Source organism: Amblyomma americanum, chromosome 7, assembly GCF_052857255.1.
Source record: "Amblyomma americanum isolate KBUSLIRL-KWMA chromosome 7, ASM5285725v1, whole genome shotgun sequence".
Classification (NCBI taxonomy): Eukaryota; Metazoa; Arthropoda; class Arachnida; order Ixodida; family Ixodidae; genus Amblyomma; species Amblyomma americanum.
Window position 1 is genome coordinate 155,640,033 of NC_135503.1, and position 16,187 is coordinate 155,656,219.

Below are 16,187 nucleotides of genomic sequence, written 5' to 3' on the forward strand. Positions count from 1 at the left end.
TGCGATGCGAACACCAGCTGAGCAAAGGCCGCCGCTTCAGAAATGAAGCCTACATTCGGAACATAATGTTCAATGAAATATCCCCGATCAGTAAGGTTGGCGTTTTCCGCTGTATATGCCTGCCATTCATGAAAGGTGGATACTACATCGTGCACGCCGTAGTACTGAAAACGACTGGGGACAACAGTTTTCACAAGCAATCGTTGTGTTCAAGCGCTGCAGAATAGCTACACGAGCTATAAAAGCACAAGCGTACTCGCAACAAAGCAGCTCTGCTAGCATTTCACTGTATTTTCCCACAGCACACCGCTGCATAGGTTAAACAAGCATGCGCGTCCATAAAGACGAGCGCGAGAGGCGCACATTGATCTAATCCGGCGATACCACGCAGAGGTCTTCATCATGAATGTGATTCGAACACACGCATAACGCACCTTCTTCTTCTTCTTCTGCCTCTTAATACATGGCACATACCCACACGGGGGGATTGGCCAGGGTGTAGTGGCATAAACAAGGAAATTTCCGTAGGAGATTAAGACAAAATTTTAGCACCATGCGTGAATGCTCTCGTAGCTACTCTTTCGTTGCCCGCTCCATCGCGCGTTGAAAGGGGCTCACAGCACTTGCCCATTTGGCCTTCTTGCTTGAGAAAGCAAAAAGCGTCGGAACGAAGTCTAAATGCCGCGGTGACATTCGAGGCCTTCCTGGCCATGAATAAATCCTTTTGTGAAAGACTGCACACGCATTTAACCGCAGTACCCCGTCCGTACTTGTCAGAAAAGTGATTCCCGCACAGTCTTGACGTGCTTGACGGTGCCCAACGGCGGCCACAATCGTCGAGGCGTCGAACTGCTTTTATCCACGCTTTGCGTCGAAGGCTGTCCCGGGAAGCGCTCGGAAAGCGAAAAAATCCGAGTTTGCTTCCCTTTACATATTGGGCGTTGCAGCCGTATGCAACACATTTCGTAGGTATCGCGAAATACGTCGCGCTGAACGCCCGACGGCTGCAGCAACGCACCCTGCGTAGGAAGCCGGTTTGTTACCACTTCCACGGCCGGTCTCGAGTGGAGCGCGCGACTCTTCCAATATGTTTCGCGACACCGCCGCCAGGGAATGGGCGCATGCACAGTCGCGTCGTGAAAAAAGGCGAATTGTAGCCGGGTGCACCAGCGCGGCCCCATAAAGAATCACGTGACGCCCGCTCCGGCTCTCATTGGCCCTCTGTCGTTGCCCTCTTCCGGCGTCGGCGGGGCGTCGGCGATTTTATATGTTCCGCCAGAACCCGACGATTTGGCAAAAACGTCCTCTCTCGCGGCAAAAAAACGCTCCGCTGCCGTCGACGCCGACGAATCGCCCGGAAAAACGCTCCTTGCGAGCCACGCTTCAGACCGATCTGGTCATCGCGGCAGCCTCTGGAGAGCATACCCTGCCATTGCTCCGCACTTGGGTTAGTGTTAATTGGAAAGACGTCAACTTTTTGACATGCCCATGTTATATGATATAGTGTAGGTTTTTCATGGCACCACGGACAGTTGTTTTCATAAAGTGTGGGGTGGATTTTACTTAGTGTGTTTAGCTTTGAATATGACCCCGTTTGTAGTTGTCGCCATGTGACAGCCTCGTCTTTGTTTAAGGATTTGTGCGGTGGTAGGTACCGCATCCTGCTGACTTTGTAGTTGTTTAGTATGGCCGAGTATTCCTGAGGTACAGGCAGTCCCTGCCTGTACCTCAGGAATACTCAGGAATACTCGGTTGTATGCTCGGTAGTTAGTATATCCTCGAGCTTTCCTGTCCACCTCTTGGTTTCCTGCCACCCCTATGTGCCCCGGTACCCTGATGATATTATGTTTCATCGGTTCCACATCTGTATGTTGTGTCTTGCAGTATACAGAGCGGAGTATGCGGAGCGCTCTGTGACTGACTCTGCCGCAAAGAGAGTTGCGGCAGGCTGCTTGTGAGTCGGTAAGAATTGTCAGTGACCGCCCAATCCGATAGCCCTCCGCTGCCACTAGAGCGACGGCCGCATCCTCAGCCTCGGCGATCGTGCTGTCTTGCAATGAGGCGCTGGTAATCTCGTGTAATTCTGAGTTGACGACAGTTGCACTGCATAAAAATCTCGCCAGGTGGTGACGTTTCGGTTTTTGTTTGTGCACTGTCTCCCCCTTCTCCCCTCGTTTTTTTGGTCGTCACATTTGCAGAATAATTGAAAAGACGCCCTGTGTTATTCATCACGACTTCAGGGCTCTGGTAGTCTGATAGTGCATTCACGCAGCACCGCTTTCTGCTATGATACTGAAAGCTTCCAAAGGAGTGCGATATTGGACTGGGCTTCAAAACAGCGTCCGCTAGAGAGGATTTTCGGCAATTTTTTTCACGTAATGTTCAAGCTAGATTTAAATTTTAGCTTATCAATCACTGCTCCTAGACGCAGTGGAAGGGGAGGAAGTGGCAAGAAAACCAACGAAGTCGTTGGCTTGATGGTAACCATGTCTCTGTTAGAGCGAGCTGGAGCAAGGTCATATATGCTGGAGTTATAACCTGTATATCGGTGAAATTCGTCCTCAGTTACAGCGCAGACATCATAAACATAGAAACGATCGCGTTGTCCAGTCGTGTTTACGAAGTGTCCTCGTAAAGTCATATTTCCTTATGATGATTAGCAACTTCATAGCGCAGATCAAAAGCTTAAGGTAGGCACGCTACCAGAAAGAACTATTCCCACGCTTTTGTGCTCATCTGGATATACAGATGGAAACAATACAATCTTTATTCCCTATAGAACGAAGCAGAGAAAAAAACGAAGAAAAGACATGTTCGCAGTAGTTCTAATTCACATGTTCATCAGCTCTTACATGGTTTCAAGAACCTGGCGAGGCGATATCAGGCGAATCAGGAGAAAGTGAACCATTATAATTCTGGAACCTTCAAGCCGATCTCGCACCTGTAGATGACTCACACTCTAGATGACTACAGTGCGTCTAAATGTGTGCAAATGTTTTTTTTTTGGTGACACGATGCTGGCGACGATAGTTTACTGCTATTGCAAACACTAAAAGTAGCGTCTTTACCCCTTCCACCCCCCCTCCCCCTGTCGGCTGATTGCAGACGCAGCTGGCGCTGGTTCACGACGCGGTGCATGTGCTTGCGGCGGCGCTGCACAACATCTCGGTGACCGGGGCCAGCCTGGAGATCAACACGGTTGACTGCGACAACGCTACCTACCTCCGGGACGGCAGGCACTTGCTGGAGGCCATCAAGAGCGTCAGTACCTCTCCCGGTCCTGCTTGCGCTTAGCCCTTCAATACACTGAGCAACCTTAGTCCACTCATTGTGCTTTGGACCTTCAGTTTTTGCGAAAATATGTTTTCTTTACAACATTTTTTTAGTAACATAACAAAAAAAGATTTAAATTCGATTTCTGCGAAAAAAATGCGCCATTGTGATGTGCGTTTTATGAGGCGGAAAATTATATTTACACACTAGAAAAATAAAAACTAACGTGCACATTGAACCTACCTCACGGGCGTCTATCATAATATTTCTTATTTCTGGAGCTGTCACTCGACACGGGGCTTTACTTCAGAGTGATTGCAACATAAACCTGGTAAAAATCAGTGGAACAACTTAAAGGTTTTGTTAAGCAAAGCGCTATCCAGCGCTATCGTGTTCGCGTAAAACAACGCTTTGCTGTGATACGTAGAAAAGAACGCATTTTAAAGGGAGAAAGAATTGCAAGAGTGAACGAACTGATTTTTTCCAGAAAGTGACGAGAACACGAGCGCCTCTAGGGGGGTTCTTTGGAAGCGAAATAAGAATCTATTACTGATAAAATGCGGCTCAAAAACGCAACATCTTTTGTAGGCATTCCATTCAGATCCGAAACATCAGGACCGAGAAGGACACCGTGATTGAAGGTTGGCAGTGAATGACAGTGCACCCGGCTTCAAAGATACACGTTTACAATCTGTCTCCGCGGCGCAATCTTTCTCTTGAAATCGGCCTGCGGCAATGATAGCTGTATTTCGATGCTTCCCTTTTGTCATAGCTCATAAATGGTTCGTTTCCAAAGAAAGTAGCCTCTTTCGGATGAGACGCAGTTATCTGCCAATACAGACCGATTCAATTTGTCCATAGTTCCCCTTTCAGGAATTGCGGAACATTAGAAACACCGAGGGGAACAAGAGAAAAGGAGAGGGGGACAGCGCGAACGGCGATGATGCCGGAAGTATGCCGTAAACAGAGACTTCCGTATTCATCTGTCTGGGTTAAAAAAAATCAATATGCCAACTACTGCCCTAATGGAGAGCAAACATCGTTCACAAGGTATCACATTTTTGTCTGTTTTCTCAGATCTTAATAAACATCGGTATTGACCTCATTTTCTGTGATTACTGAAATACTTGTGTCGACAATGGGTACAGTGTTTGGAGGAGCTGGCTGAGCAGCCAGAACAAGGTGCCGCGCCCCATGCAGGTTAGAGAAGCAACGGATGGCTTGTGGGCAATTTGTGCGGTTCCTTGAAGATGCAGCTTCGTCTGCTCGTTAAAATTAGTCAAAAGTAAAACGCACCGTTTATTTATCTACAACACCGCAAAAAATAAATGGTAAAGTAAGCTTCGGAGCAAATGCGCAATTCGACGATCCGCCGAGCGAGGCATTTGGTTGCTTCTTCGTCCGACAGGTAGGGCATACTGTCAGATCAGCTTAGGGTGCCTCGATGCGCGTGCTTCCGCTTAGGGTGAAGTCAACCTTTGAACCACTCGACGCCGCCTAAACCGGTTTTCGCGTGCTCCCTCCGCCATTGCGTTCCCCGCGTCTACCTCGCCGCTCTACTGTCGTGCGGGCGTCACTGCTGCGCGCCTGCGTTCGCGCGCCCTTCATCGCCGTGCAATGCCTGGATGTTGTGTTCCTCAGTTTTCCTGCCATTCGAGAAATGGTTGGAGGATGTTCCACTTTCCAAGAGACCCGAAAAGGAAGCTTCTGTGGCTGGTCCGGATCAAGCGTGACAAGTGGCAACCGACGAAGTCCTCATGTGTCTGTAGTGTAAGTGCCGCATATTGGTTCAGTGCTGTTTTTTTTGCGATTTACCGCTTTCGCGTTTAGCCAGCTAAGTGTAGCGGAACATTTTTTATTGGTCAGATGTCATCTCCGCACTATTCGTCTTGTTCGGCGTAAAAAAAACGCACGCTTCAGCGCCGAACCGGCCATTGCCTGTCGCTTGCCTGTTTGCATCCGAAATTGCATGTCACAATGTTTTCGCTCGTGATTGTGTGCCAAACGTGCTTTCGCCGCTTCTGTTCATTAGAAAACAATTGCCCTTACGAGGCGCTTGTCAGCGAACCGCGGCCGGCACGAATCAAGGCACATAGGGCGAGAACAAGCGAGGGCACATACGCTGTGGCAATTACTGTGCATCTGGGTCGTCTAGGAGCCAATACGGAAGAATTTACTTACGATTTTTTTAGTTTTTGACACGTATGCTGCGCTGGGTAGCGTGCGTTGACAGTTAGCCCGATGCTTCGTCCAACGACGCCACATTAGGTCAGTAAATGAGATTAATAGAATATGTTATGTGCGGATTGAGGCGCTCATTGGAGTAATTCGACTTATATATTTGGACTACTTTGTTTTCTTGCGTGCTTTGTTCATTGTTTTCATTCTAGAGCAGCAAGTGTGGGGCTAATTCCAATAAAAAATTAATCTGCAGGCTCATTTTGAAGACAAGAGCTTCGAACAAAACCGCGCGGACGGATGGAAGAAGCTCAAGCCCAATGCTGTCCCAACGGTGTTCCCATTCAGAGGTCAGATACCTGTTAACCTTGGTGTTTGTTGCCATGTTGCTTATCGCCTCGTCGTCTACATTTGAAAATGTTGAGTGAGGAAGTGGTTGGTGTGCATGCATATTAAATTTTCTGGCGCATCTTCTATGGACCCTTTTCAAAACTTTGGAGGTCAGCTGTTTTTATGGAGGAAAAACGCTAAGGCGCCCGTGTGCTGTGCGATGTCAGTGCACGTTAAAGATCCCCAGGTGGTCGAAATTATTCCGGAGCCCTCCACTACGGCACCTCTCTCTTCCTTTCCTCTTTCACTCCCTCCTTTACCCTTCCCTTACGGCGCGGTTCAGGTGTCCAACGATATATGAGACAGATACTGCGCCATTTCCTTACTTTCCAAAAAAACAATTATTATTATTATTGGAGGTCAGCTTCTTGGCTCAACAAAATTCCTTCACCCTGGCCGCCAAACCAGCTTTGGGGTAAAAAAAAAAGAGTGCAATGCTGCAGAGATATATAGCGTGAACAATGCCGTGTTTCTTTTCTTTAGACGACACGCTGTTGGAATAAAGGGATTAGCACCAGCTTCGCCTAGCCTCTCCTTTTGTTGAAGGGAGTGAAAAACAGCTGCACGTGACGTTTAGGATGGGCCGCCATGGTGAAGGATACTTTGCAATGCATAAAGCTTACTTTCTGAGTTTTGCAAAAGGAGAACTATTTTAAATATGTAATGTGCTATTTTCGCTTATTTATCTGGTTCCAGAACTCGCCAAAGAGCGAAGGCCACCAAGGGACCGGAGTGTGCATGTGCCTGCATTACTCAGTGATAACGTTGCCGCACAAGGTTCTTCACCAGAAGTTAAAAACGTCCTTCCCTTAAACACGCAAGAATATCTTCCAGCATATTCATCGTCTGACGGAGTGATAAATGAGACATTGGTGGGTACGCAAGCAGCAATTCAGGTGAGGCATTTACTTCGACCACCACGGATGTACAGCCTCAAGAAACTGCAGTGGTTTGTGCGACCCAACCCTTTGATTCTGAGGTAGCAGAGCTGAGGAAGCAGATAGTAGATCTCACATCAGCCAATAATAAGCTGAAACAACACCACGAAGAATCTAAGAACAGTGTCAAAAAAACTACAGAAGCAGAATCGCAAGCTGCAGAAAGAGGCAGCTAATTTCTCACAAAATGCGAAGTTTTTAAAACAAAACCAAATTCGTGCCAATTCATGGTCAGCGCAAACAGTAAAGCAAGGCCTAAAAATTAAATTTGCTTGTGGAACCACTGGGTATGAAACGGTCAAAAAAAATTGGCTACTCTCTCCCATCAAGCAGAACGTTAGCAAGAAGAATTCAGAGCCTGAAGTTTCTGTCAGGTATCCTGCATGAAGTGATCGATGTAATGAGGTCGACTGCAGAGGGAATGGAGGACGCGGAAAAAGACTGTGTTCTCTTTCTAGATGAAATGGAGATACCACCCGGATTTGAACTCGACCGTGGAGAAGACGTGCTTTTGGGAGGAACGACCTTGACATCGAAGCCTGAAGAGGCCGCCAACCATGCTTTGGTGTTTATGCTGGGCGGGGTAAACCAAAGATGGAAGCAAGTGATAGCCTACGAATTTACTGGTAGGCACGTGAACGGCTCTGTACTCAAGACATATGTTCTGGAAATAGCCCAGATATGCAGCCAGATTTCTCTAAGGGTACGGGTAGTCACCTGTGACATGCTTGCTGGAAACTGCGCTATGTGAAGAGAATTTGGCTTTTCGAGTCACCGCTATTCGACAACTTCGTGCTCAATACCCCACCCAACCTTAGACGGGAAGGAACTTTTTTCATCTCTGACTCAGCACATGTCCTTAAGAACCTGAAAGGACAGCTTCTAAGCTCTAAAGTTTTCATGCTCAGTGATGATACAGTAAGCAAGAGCGGATTTACTTCCTGGAAGGGGAAACTAGAGCATGTACAGGCCGTATTGGACTATGACGCTGCAAAAGAACTTAAGGTAGCACCAAATTTATCAGAAATCCACATTAGTGGTGGACACTTCACCAAGATGAAACTCGGAGTCGCTGTCCAGCTCTTCCGCGAAGCGCCGCCAGCTATTCGGTTCCTAATAAAAAAAGGAGTGTCTGAACCAAAGGCCGAAACAACAGCGTGGTTTATGGACCTCGTTTCTAGGTGGTATGCCCTTACGTCATCGCGTTATTTCACCAAGGCGCTAAGCCGCAGAAACATGACTAAATATGTTGCCACCTTGGGCACACTGCGTATGGCAATAGACACGATCAGAGAACTGAAAATGGGCAGTGGATCTCAGTGGAAGCCATCGCAAGCAGGGGTCCTAATTGCAACAACGGCTGTCCTTCGCCTTCAAGAAGTGCTTCTTGGCAGTTAAAGGTATGAATTTCTTCTGACGAGCAGGCTGTTGCAAGACTGCCTAGAAAACCTTTTTTCTGTGGTACGGCTGATGAAGCCAGTGCCCACTGCGTACGACTTGAAGTGTGCACTTCTACTCATCAGCGTCAGTCACTTTCTTCATACTCCCAGGTCGACAAGTTACGAACTTGATGACCGTGAATACCTTGTCGATCTGCTTGCACATGCCAAGGAAGGTACAGAAAACGAAGTCGATGTAATCAATGATTCGGAAATCCTGTTCATTGAAGAGCTCACGTCAACCAAAAGCCGTATATTGTTTTACCTTGGCGGTTTTATTTTGAAAGGAATTCTAAAATTCATAACTTGTGCGCAGTGCAAGGCTGCTCTCCTTGGCAACCCTGACGATGAGTGTTTCCCTCATTGCACTCAAGGAATACGTCAGGGATGGACAAAACCTCATATATCCCAGCAGGGATGTAATGAAAACACTGAAAAACTATGAAGAGCATTTTACAGCCGTCAATTCATGGTGTACCGGCACATTTTTCTCCATGAAGTCGCCACTTCGTTCTTTGGTCGCATGTCTTCAAGGGATAGACAAGCCTTCTGTGAAGACTTGCATGGCTCACAAAGAGCGAATAAGAAAAAATTTTGACTGCTGCATATGCCAGTGTGAGGCTCCGAATTCATCTTCGCCAAATTCCGAGCCCTCATTCTAGTGGCCACGGAAGCAAAACTTGTGCTGGAGTCAGCTTTGTGTAAGCGAGACAGAATATGAAGTCCCGCGAAAGTTTAGCTTCGAAGCCTGAATTATGCCTCTATGTATTTATGCAGTGTGGGTATCTGCCCTGCAGCCCCCTGTGTTTGCTTTCCCGCGAGGCACCGTGCAGCGGCAGTCTCACCTCGAGGATGAACGCATTCCCTTGTCAGTTACATTAACTGACAAGTGAGGGCGCCAGCATCGCTGCGCGGGAGACTGCCAAAGCCCGCGCGCGGGAGAGGGGGCATGGGGGCTTCGGCTGGGATCGTCGGCGCGTGCGGACATGTCGCTCGCGGCTCCGCTCTTCGCCGGCGGGGCGAGGAAGCGACGGGAAGACAGGCTCCCGTACTCGTCCCGTCCGGCCTTCGGAGTATATATCCCTTGCCCTAGCGCGGGCGAACAATCGCTCGGAACCTTGCTGGTGAGTCGGACGACCTTGATTCATTAGCGTACCTTGTTGCTAGCTGGCGTTATTGTTGCTGTAGCAATAAATGCCTGTTTGTGTCAGCCAGTGTGTCGTTCCTTTGTTCCCTCAGAGCAAGGCCCGCCGTGGTTGGCGTGCGCTCGGTAGCGTACGTGATCACGGGGTGGGGTCCGGGCGGCTTTGAACCGTGTCAGCCGCGATTAAGCGGGGAGAACGTATTCATCTCCCCGTGTCAACCCCCACATCTGGCAGCCCAACTGGGGCCTGCTCTTGGAACATTGGACGACTGTCGGTTCGGTTCGAGGAACGCTCCTTGTCCGGCCTTGACAAGTGATAGGCCTAGAGTGAATTTTGATATCTAGGACCTTCGGCATGCTTTCTTGAGTGCGAGGTGTCTTGCGCTGCAGCATGTTTGAACTTTTAGACATGCTCAGCACATTTTTCCCTGGAGTTTCTTCGCGAGAATCACTTGGTCCGCATCGAGGGAGCGCGTGGCCTAGCGCTCGCGGAGTCGCCGAGCCCGAAGCGAGTGAGTACGGAAGCCGCGTGGATGGTCCGAGTTCCTGTATATATTTTCTCTACTGTCTCTTTTCGACTCTGGGAGTGGCGGCTCCGGGAGCCAGTTGGCCTGGGGCCACGGGTGCCGCTACGAGCTCGCTGGCATTGCAGCTCGGCACCGGGCGCTCCGATACCGTCCGATACTGTGGGCGCCGAACGCTCAGAAGCTGCTTTGTGCAGTGAGCGGCGTAGGACCACCCCACAAAGCTGATGTCTCCTCGCGGCCGCGCGCACTTAACCCGTTTCGGGTCTGTGTTGTGTTCACAGTCGTTGTCGGAGTGGTAGTTAGGCCTAATGCTTTTCGGAGCTGCCTGCGCCACGTCAGAAGAGGCACGACCACAGGACCGTGGCGTTGAGAGGGGGCGCACATTGCTGCCCGCCCGTTTTTTTTTTGTAACCTCGCACGAACTGAGCAGTCTCGTTCAACTCAAGAAAGGGCTTTGTTCACTCGAACTTTGTGTTTGCACAGCCGCCGACAGGTTTTGCTAGCGAGTTAGGCATTGTGCCACAAGGCCCTTGCGGATGCCGTTTCCCTCTCGCGACCTACGTTAAAGGCACGCCGAGAGCGTTCCGGCAATTTTGCAGATCCGGTGGAGCCACCCAGGCTTGCTGTCCGGTGCACATCGTCTCGCTGCCACCTGCTGCGACGGAGCGGCCTGTATCCTGTTCGCCGCATCCATCCGGGGCAGCTGTGGCGAGACCAGTCAGCAGTCACCTTCGGCTGCTGCTGCCCTGGCGACCACTGCAGAATTCTGGCCTGCAGCTTTCCCACCGGCCTTCTATTCGCGGACCTGCGGACACGGTAGCCCGCGGTCCATGCGAGTCGTCCCAGCGGAGACCTTCACGCCGCCTTCGGAACACCGCGGAAGTCTGCGTGGACGCTGTCGGCGTAAGCTCCGCTGCAAGACGTGCCTCAAGGACATGAAGACCAGGAGACTCCTCCATAGCATGTACTTTCAGGCGCGTGGGTCTATTTAAGGTTGGGGGGATGTGGGGACCTGCCCTGCAGCCCCCTGTGTTTGCTTTCCCGCGAGGCACCGTGCAGCGGCAGTCTCACCTCGAGGATGAACGCATTCCCATGTCAGTTACATTAACTGGCAAGAGAGGGCGCTAGCATCGCTGCGCGGGAGCCTGCCAAAGCCCGCGCGCGGGAGAGGGGGCATGGGACTTCGGCTGGGATCGTCGGCGCGAGCGGACGTGTCGCTCGCGGCTCCGCTCTTCGCCGGCGGGGTGAGGAAGCGACGGGAAGACAGGCTCCCGTACTCGTCCCGTCCGGCCTTCGGAGTATATATCCCTTGCCCTAGCGCGGGCGAACATTCGCTCGGAACCTTGCTGGTGAGTCGGACGACCTTGATTCATTAGCGTACTTTGTTGCTAGCTGGCGTTATTGGTGCTGTAGCAATAAATGCCTGTTTGTGTCAGCCAGTGTGTCGTTCCTTTGTTCCCTCAGAGCAAGGCCCGCCGTGGTTGGCGTGCGCTCGGTAGCGTACGCGATCACGGGGTGGGGTCCGGGTGGCCAACCGCGATTAAGCGGGGAGAACGTACTTATCACCCCAATTCAACCTCCACAGCAGGCGCAACTGTTTTGTCAATTACAGTCATCTATTTAACACAGATGTCTACTTTGAACAAGGCCAATAATGTTCATGTTCCCTTTAACAGAAATATTGGTAACTTTATCGTGTTTTCATAACCACTGAATAAATGATTTCATGTTTACTTGGGTAACAGTTTGTGTTAATCTAGGTATACCGAGATGAACAGGAAAGCGCTTATATTTTATTACCGTTGCTGATGATCGTTGTTTCTCCAAAACGTGTGAAACCTAGACGCTGTGTCATTGACCGCGTCTGCTCAGTTTCTTACCCATCCATTGCACTCACTTGTATTAGGACATTTATAGCCAAAATTTAAAAAAGAACGCGAAACAAGCTGGCACAGAAATCACCCGTTGCGTTTGAGCAATCTATTAAACTTGTTAGTGTGAAATTAACTACGAAAGCAGTTAGCAGAATTAAATAATTTCAATTGAGGGAGGTGTTCTCTACAATAAATTTTCAAACTCCCCTCAACACGCAGTGGTTTGTGTCATTTTTCGAGCGTTCTGTTCGCCCGGAGATTAATCATGCGCAGGAAAGACAGCACCAATGGGCCTGCCAATACCCGCGGTGGTATGCAGAATATGTCTTGACATAACCGTCATCGAGATTTAACTTATCTTAAAAGCGGCTCAAAACTTTTTATTGCCTGCTCCTCTGCTTAGTAACGGTTCCCTTCATTATAATATATCGCAAAACTCGGTAAATAAACGTTCTCAGGAATTTTTTTCCTCTCCTTTCTAGAAGGATAGTAGCTTGACGCGAGTAAGCTAGCTGACGACGCAAATTTATGTTGGGGTTGAGTGCTGTTTATTCGCACCAACGGGGTCAGTGCATAATTATAGATAGGTTTTGAACTATAGCGATAGATTCGAGAGAAGATTCACTGACATAATTGGCGCATATCTTGCATACCTGCTATCCTTGTTACCATCGACGCCTTGATGTTGGCTGCTTGTCCCGTTTTTAAAAGCTGAAGCCTCTCCAACAAAATTTAGTATTCTATTCTAATGTAAAACAGAAGCGCACCGCAAGACTCCTTATTTTTCTTATTTTAAGCGCCCGCGGCAAGCGAGAAGCGAGCAGCCCTCCCCCCACGATAACGAAACATGCATGCCGCGGAGCCAGAATGGCGGCCGCCGTAGCAGACAACGCAGATGTCCTCACCCTGAGCGGGGGCGCGCGCATCGAAGCACCCGAAATGCGTTGCGCCATGGAAACTTTAGCAGAAGACGACGACAGCTGCTCGCTCTCCGGAATAGAGGATGGCCCCCTCACCGCGAGTGCTGGATCCGGAGCAGCGTCCCCACAGTCGACATCTCACCTAACTCGTCATGGCGGACAGGCCTCAAATTAGGCGCTCTCCTCATACCAATTCGACCACCCCCATCCTAATCACCCAGTGGAACTGCCGCGGTTTCCGTTCCCGTGCCAAGCGGGCGAACCTCCGGCTTTTCCTGTCAACATTCGATTCACTTCCTGCGGTGGTTGCCCTGCAGGAGCCAGGTAGCGGCGCAACCCTTACAAATTATGTTACGTTCCAGCAGGACTCCTCTTCCTGTATCTGCGTGCACAAAAAATATACAGCCAACTTGGTTGACTTGGACCTCAATGCTGCATATTCCTATGTGATGGTCACTCTTCTTCCGCTTAAGAAAAAAAATGCACCCTTGCATATACTTAACATCTATTGTTCTCCCAAGATAAAAAAATGTAACTTTCGCAGCCCTCTTCAGTCGAGCCCTGAGGGCTGCGGGCAGGGACCCCCTGGTGATTGTGGGCGACTTCAAAGCTCAAAGCACACTCTGGGGGTACGTGCTTGAAGAGAAGCGCGGCCGCAAGCTAGCGGAACTTGCGTCCACGCTGGGCCTGACCCTTCACACCGACCCTGCACATCCAACGCGGGTGGGTAACTCCGTGACTCGGGACACGTGTCCGGACCTTACCTTCACCAAAAACATAAGACACGCAGAATGGGCCAACACCGAGAAAACCCTCGGCAGTGACCACTGCATACTTAACACCAGCGTCAGAACTAAACCACTGGCAAGATCCCATGCCCAAGCACGCCTACCCGACTGGACAAAGTTCCGGCAGACCTACACTAATTCGGCCGCTATTCACGAACAAGGCTACCACGCGTAGTCAGAAGAATTGGTTACACACCTTCGTTCGGTAGAAACTCAAGTTCAACTATCGGAGGCCACGCCGGAGGTGGACAACCACCTCCTGCACAACTGGGAGGCGCGGCGCAGCCTCGTCCGCAGATGACGCCGCCAAAAACATAATCGGAAGCTCAAAATTCGCATCGCCGAGCTCACCCAGCGAGCGGCTGATTACGCCGCACAGCTCGCCGACTCGAATTGGGTGGACCGGTGCAACGCGGCCGCTAGACATATGTATAGCCGGAGCAATTGGCGTCTCTTTCGCGCCTTGATCGATCCGACTAAAACCAGAGCCGAGACACAAAAACATCTCCTACGGGCTATCCGTAGCTTCGACGGAAATACCTCTAAATTAGCATGGAAACTACGCGATCAATACCTCTGCATCCAAAAGGACCCCCGAGGGCCAGCGTACTCGTATGCAGGTTCTGAGAACGCGGAGCTGGATCAACCGTTCCGGCTCCACGACCTGAAGGCGGCCTTGAGTAAAATGAAACTAGGAACGGCGCCGGGAAGAGACAAAATAACTGTGAAATTACTTGCCAACCTTCCCGACCCGGCCTACGAGACACTCCTCGCATATATAAACTCAATCTGGCAAGGTGAGGCACCCCTCCCAATCGAATGGAAGACCGCCCTGGTCACCTTCATTCCTAAAGCCGGCAAAACCATAAACACGGACAACCTCCGCCCCATATCCCTCACGTCTTGTGCGGGAAAGCTGATGGAGACTATGGTGCGAGACAGGCTGTCCGAGTTTTCGGAAAACCAAAATATATTCGCAGACACCATGTTCGGGTTCCGCCCGCACCGGTCCGCGCAGGATGTCCTGCTTCAACTAGACCGCGAAATTCTGAATCCCGTCGAACACCCCCTTAATGACAAGGTAGTACTCGCCCTCGATTTGAAGGGGGCTTTCGACATGTAACACACGACATAATTCTGACGCACCTCTCCCAAACCAACTGTGGACACAACACGTTTCAGTACATTAGGCAATTTCTCTCCGACCGGCAATCGTATATCCGGATACAAGATGAAGAACACGGCCCCTACCAATTAGGTACGAGAGGTACCCCGCAGGGCGCGGTCCTCTCACCTCTACTATTCAATTTGGCAATGATGAAACTTCCGGCGCAGTTGGAAAGTGTCGAGGGAATACAGCACGCGCTATATGCCGACGACATCACCATCTGGGCTAAGCGCGGATCGGTAGGAGACATTGAAGCCAACCTGCAGCAAGCGGCGGAGATTGTGGATGCTTAAGCCCGCCGCTGCGGCCTTGAATGCTCCCCGGCCAAATCGGAATTTGTGCACGTTCGACCCTCGCCGAAGTGCACTACCAAAATCGAACTGTCCCTAGCGAGCGGGCCAAATTGCGCAAGGTGGCAGAGGGCCGCATGATCCGCCGGATTTCCAATAACCGCGGGGGGTTACGGTGCAAAGATGCCTTGCGGCTGGCGCACGCATTCGTAACCAGTCGAGTCTTGTACTCGACTTCTTACCTCCACCTTCGCAAATGTGACGAGAAAGCCCTTGAGGTGGTTCTCCGTAAGACTTACAAGCGTGCTCTCGATCTCCCGGTCACCACGTCCAACCAGCGCCTCCTGGGCTTGGGGATGGTCAACACCTTCATGGAGCTCCGAGAAGCACACTTGACAAACCACTACACAAGACTCTCAAAGACGCCGTCGGGTCGCCGCCTGCTTGCTCGACTTCACATCCACCATCCAACACTAACGGAAGAGCGCGTGCGCATCCCCGAGATCTGGAGATACGCCCTGCACGTACGCCCTCTTCCGGCCAACATGACACGAGACGACCATAGTGGCCGGCGCCTCGCGCGGGCGGAAGCCTTGGCACGCTACTATGGAAACACGGAGTATTTTACGTGGATGCCACCGGCCCACATCATGGGGGTTGGTACACAGCCGCAGTCGTCCACCAAAACACCGCAGTGAACAGCCTTACGTTAAAAGCTCAAGACATTACTGATGCGGAAGAGGTGGCAATCGCGTTCGCCGCCGCCGATCAGGACTCGCGGGTCATCGTTACCGACTCGCGGGGGTCCTGCAGGGACATAGAAAGGGGCTTTATTCCCTATTTGGCATACCGAATTCTTCAACATAGTAATTATCCCGGGGCTCCCGCGTCCCGCACAATAGTATGGACTCCCGCGCACACGGGTCTCGAGGGCAACGAAGCGGCCGACGCCGCTGCCCGCGCGCTCACTCTCCGGGCATCACCCTCGCCTCCCCCCGATGCGGACTCCGACCCTAATCCGGCTTTTGCCTTCAAGGAAATCATCCAGTATTACCAATTCGGCCTCGCAATCTTTCCTAAGCCCTGCAAGGCCTCACGAAGGCGGAGGAACACTTACTCCTTCGTCTTTATACTAAAACACTTCTGTGCCCGGCAGTAATCAAACATTTCGACCCTGCGTGCACAGGGGAGTGCCCGCACAGCAGGGAAAAGTCTTCGGACATTTCCCGCATGGTGTGGGCATGCCAATCAACTCCGC

The 16,187-nt window shown here is 50.8% G+C and overlaps 1 protein-coding gene and 1 long non-coding RNA gene across 3 annotated transcripts in view; both read left to right on the forward strand.

Moving 5' to 3' along the window:
* LOC144096705 (glutamate receptor ionotropic, kainate 2-like) overlaps positions 1-16,187 on the forward strand; it is a 153,309-nt gene that overhangs the window by 100,359 nt on the left and 36,763 nt on the right. For both annotated transcript variants that reach the window (XM_077629549.1, XM_077629550.1), the window contains exon 7: positions 3,106-3,261. In XM_077629549.1, the coding sequence (XP_077485675.1) occupies positions 3,106-3,261 (156 nt within the window). The remainder of the gene's footprint in view (positions 1-3,105; positions 3,262-16,187) is intronic.
* LOC144096706 (uncharacterized) lies at positions 4,912-6,673 on the forward strand. Its single transcript, XR_013306817.1, has 3 exons — positions 4,912-5,043; positions 5,708-5,801; positions 6,538-6,673. It is a non-coding gene; the product is annotated as an uncharacterized LOC144096706 (long non-coding RNA).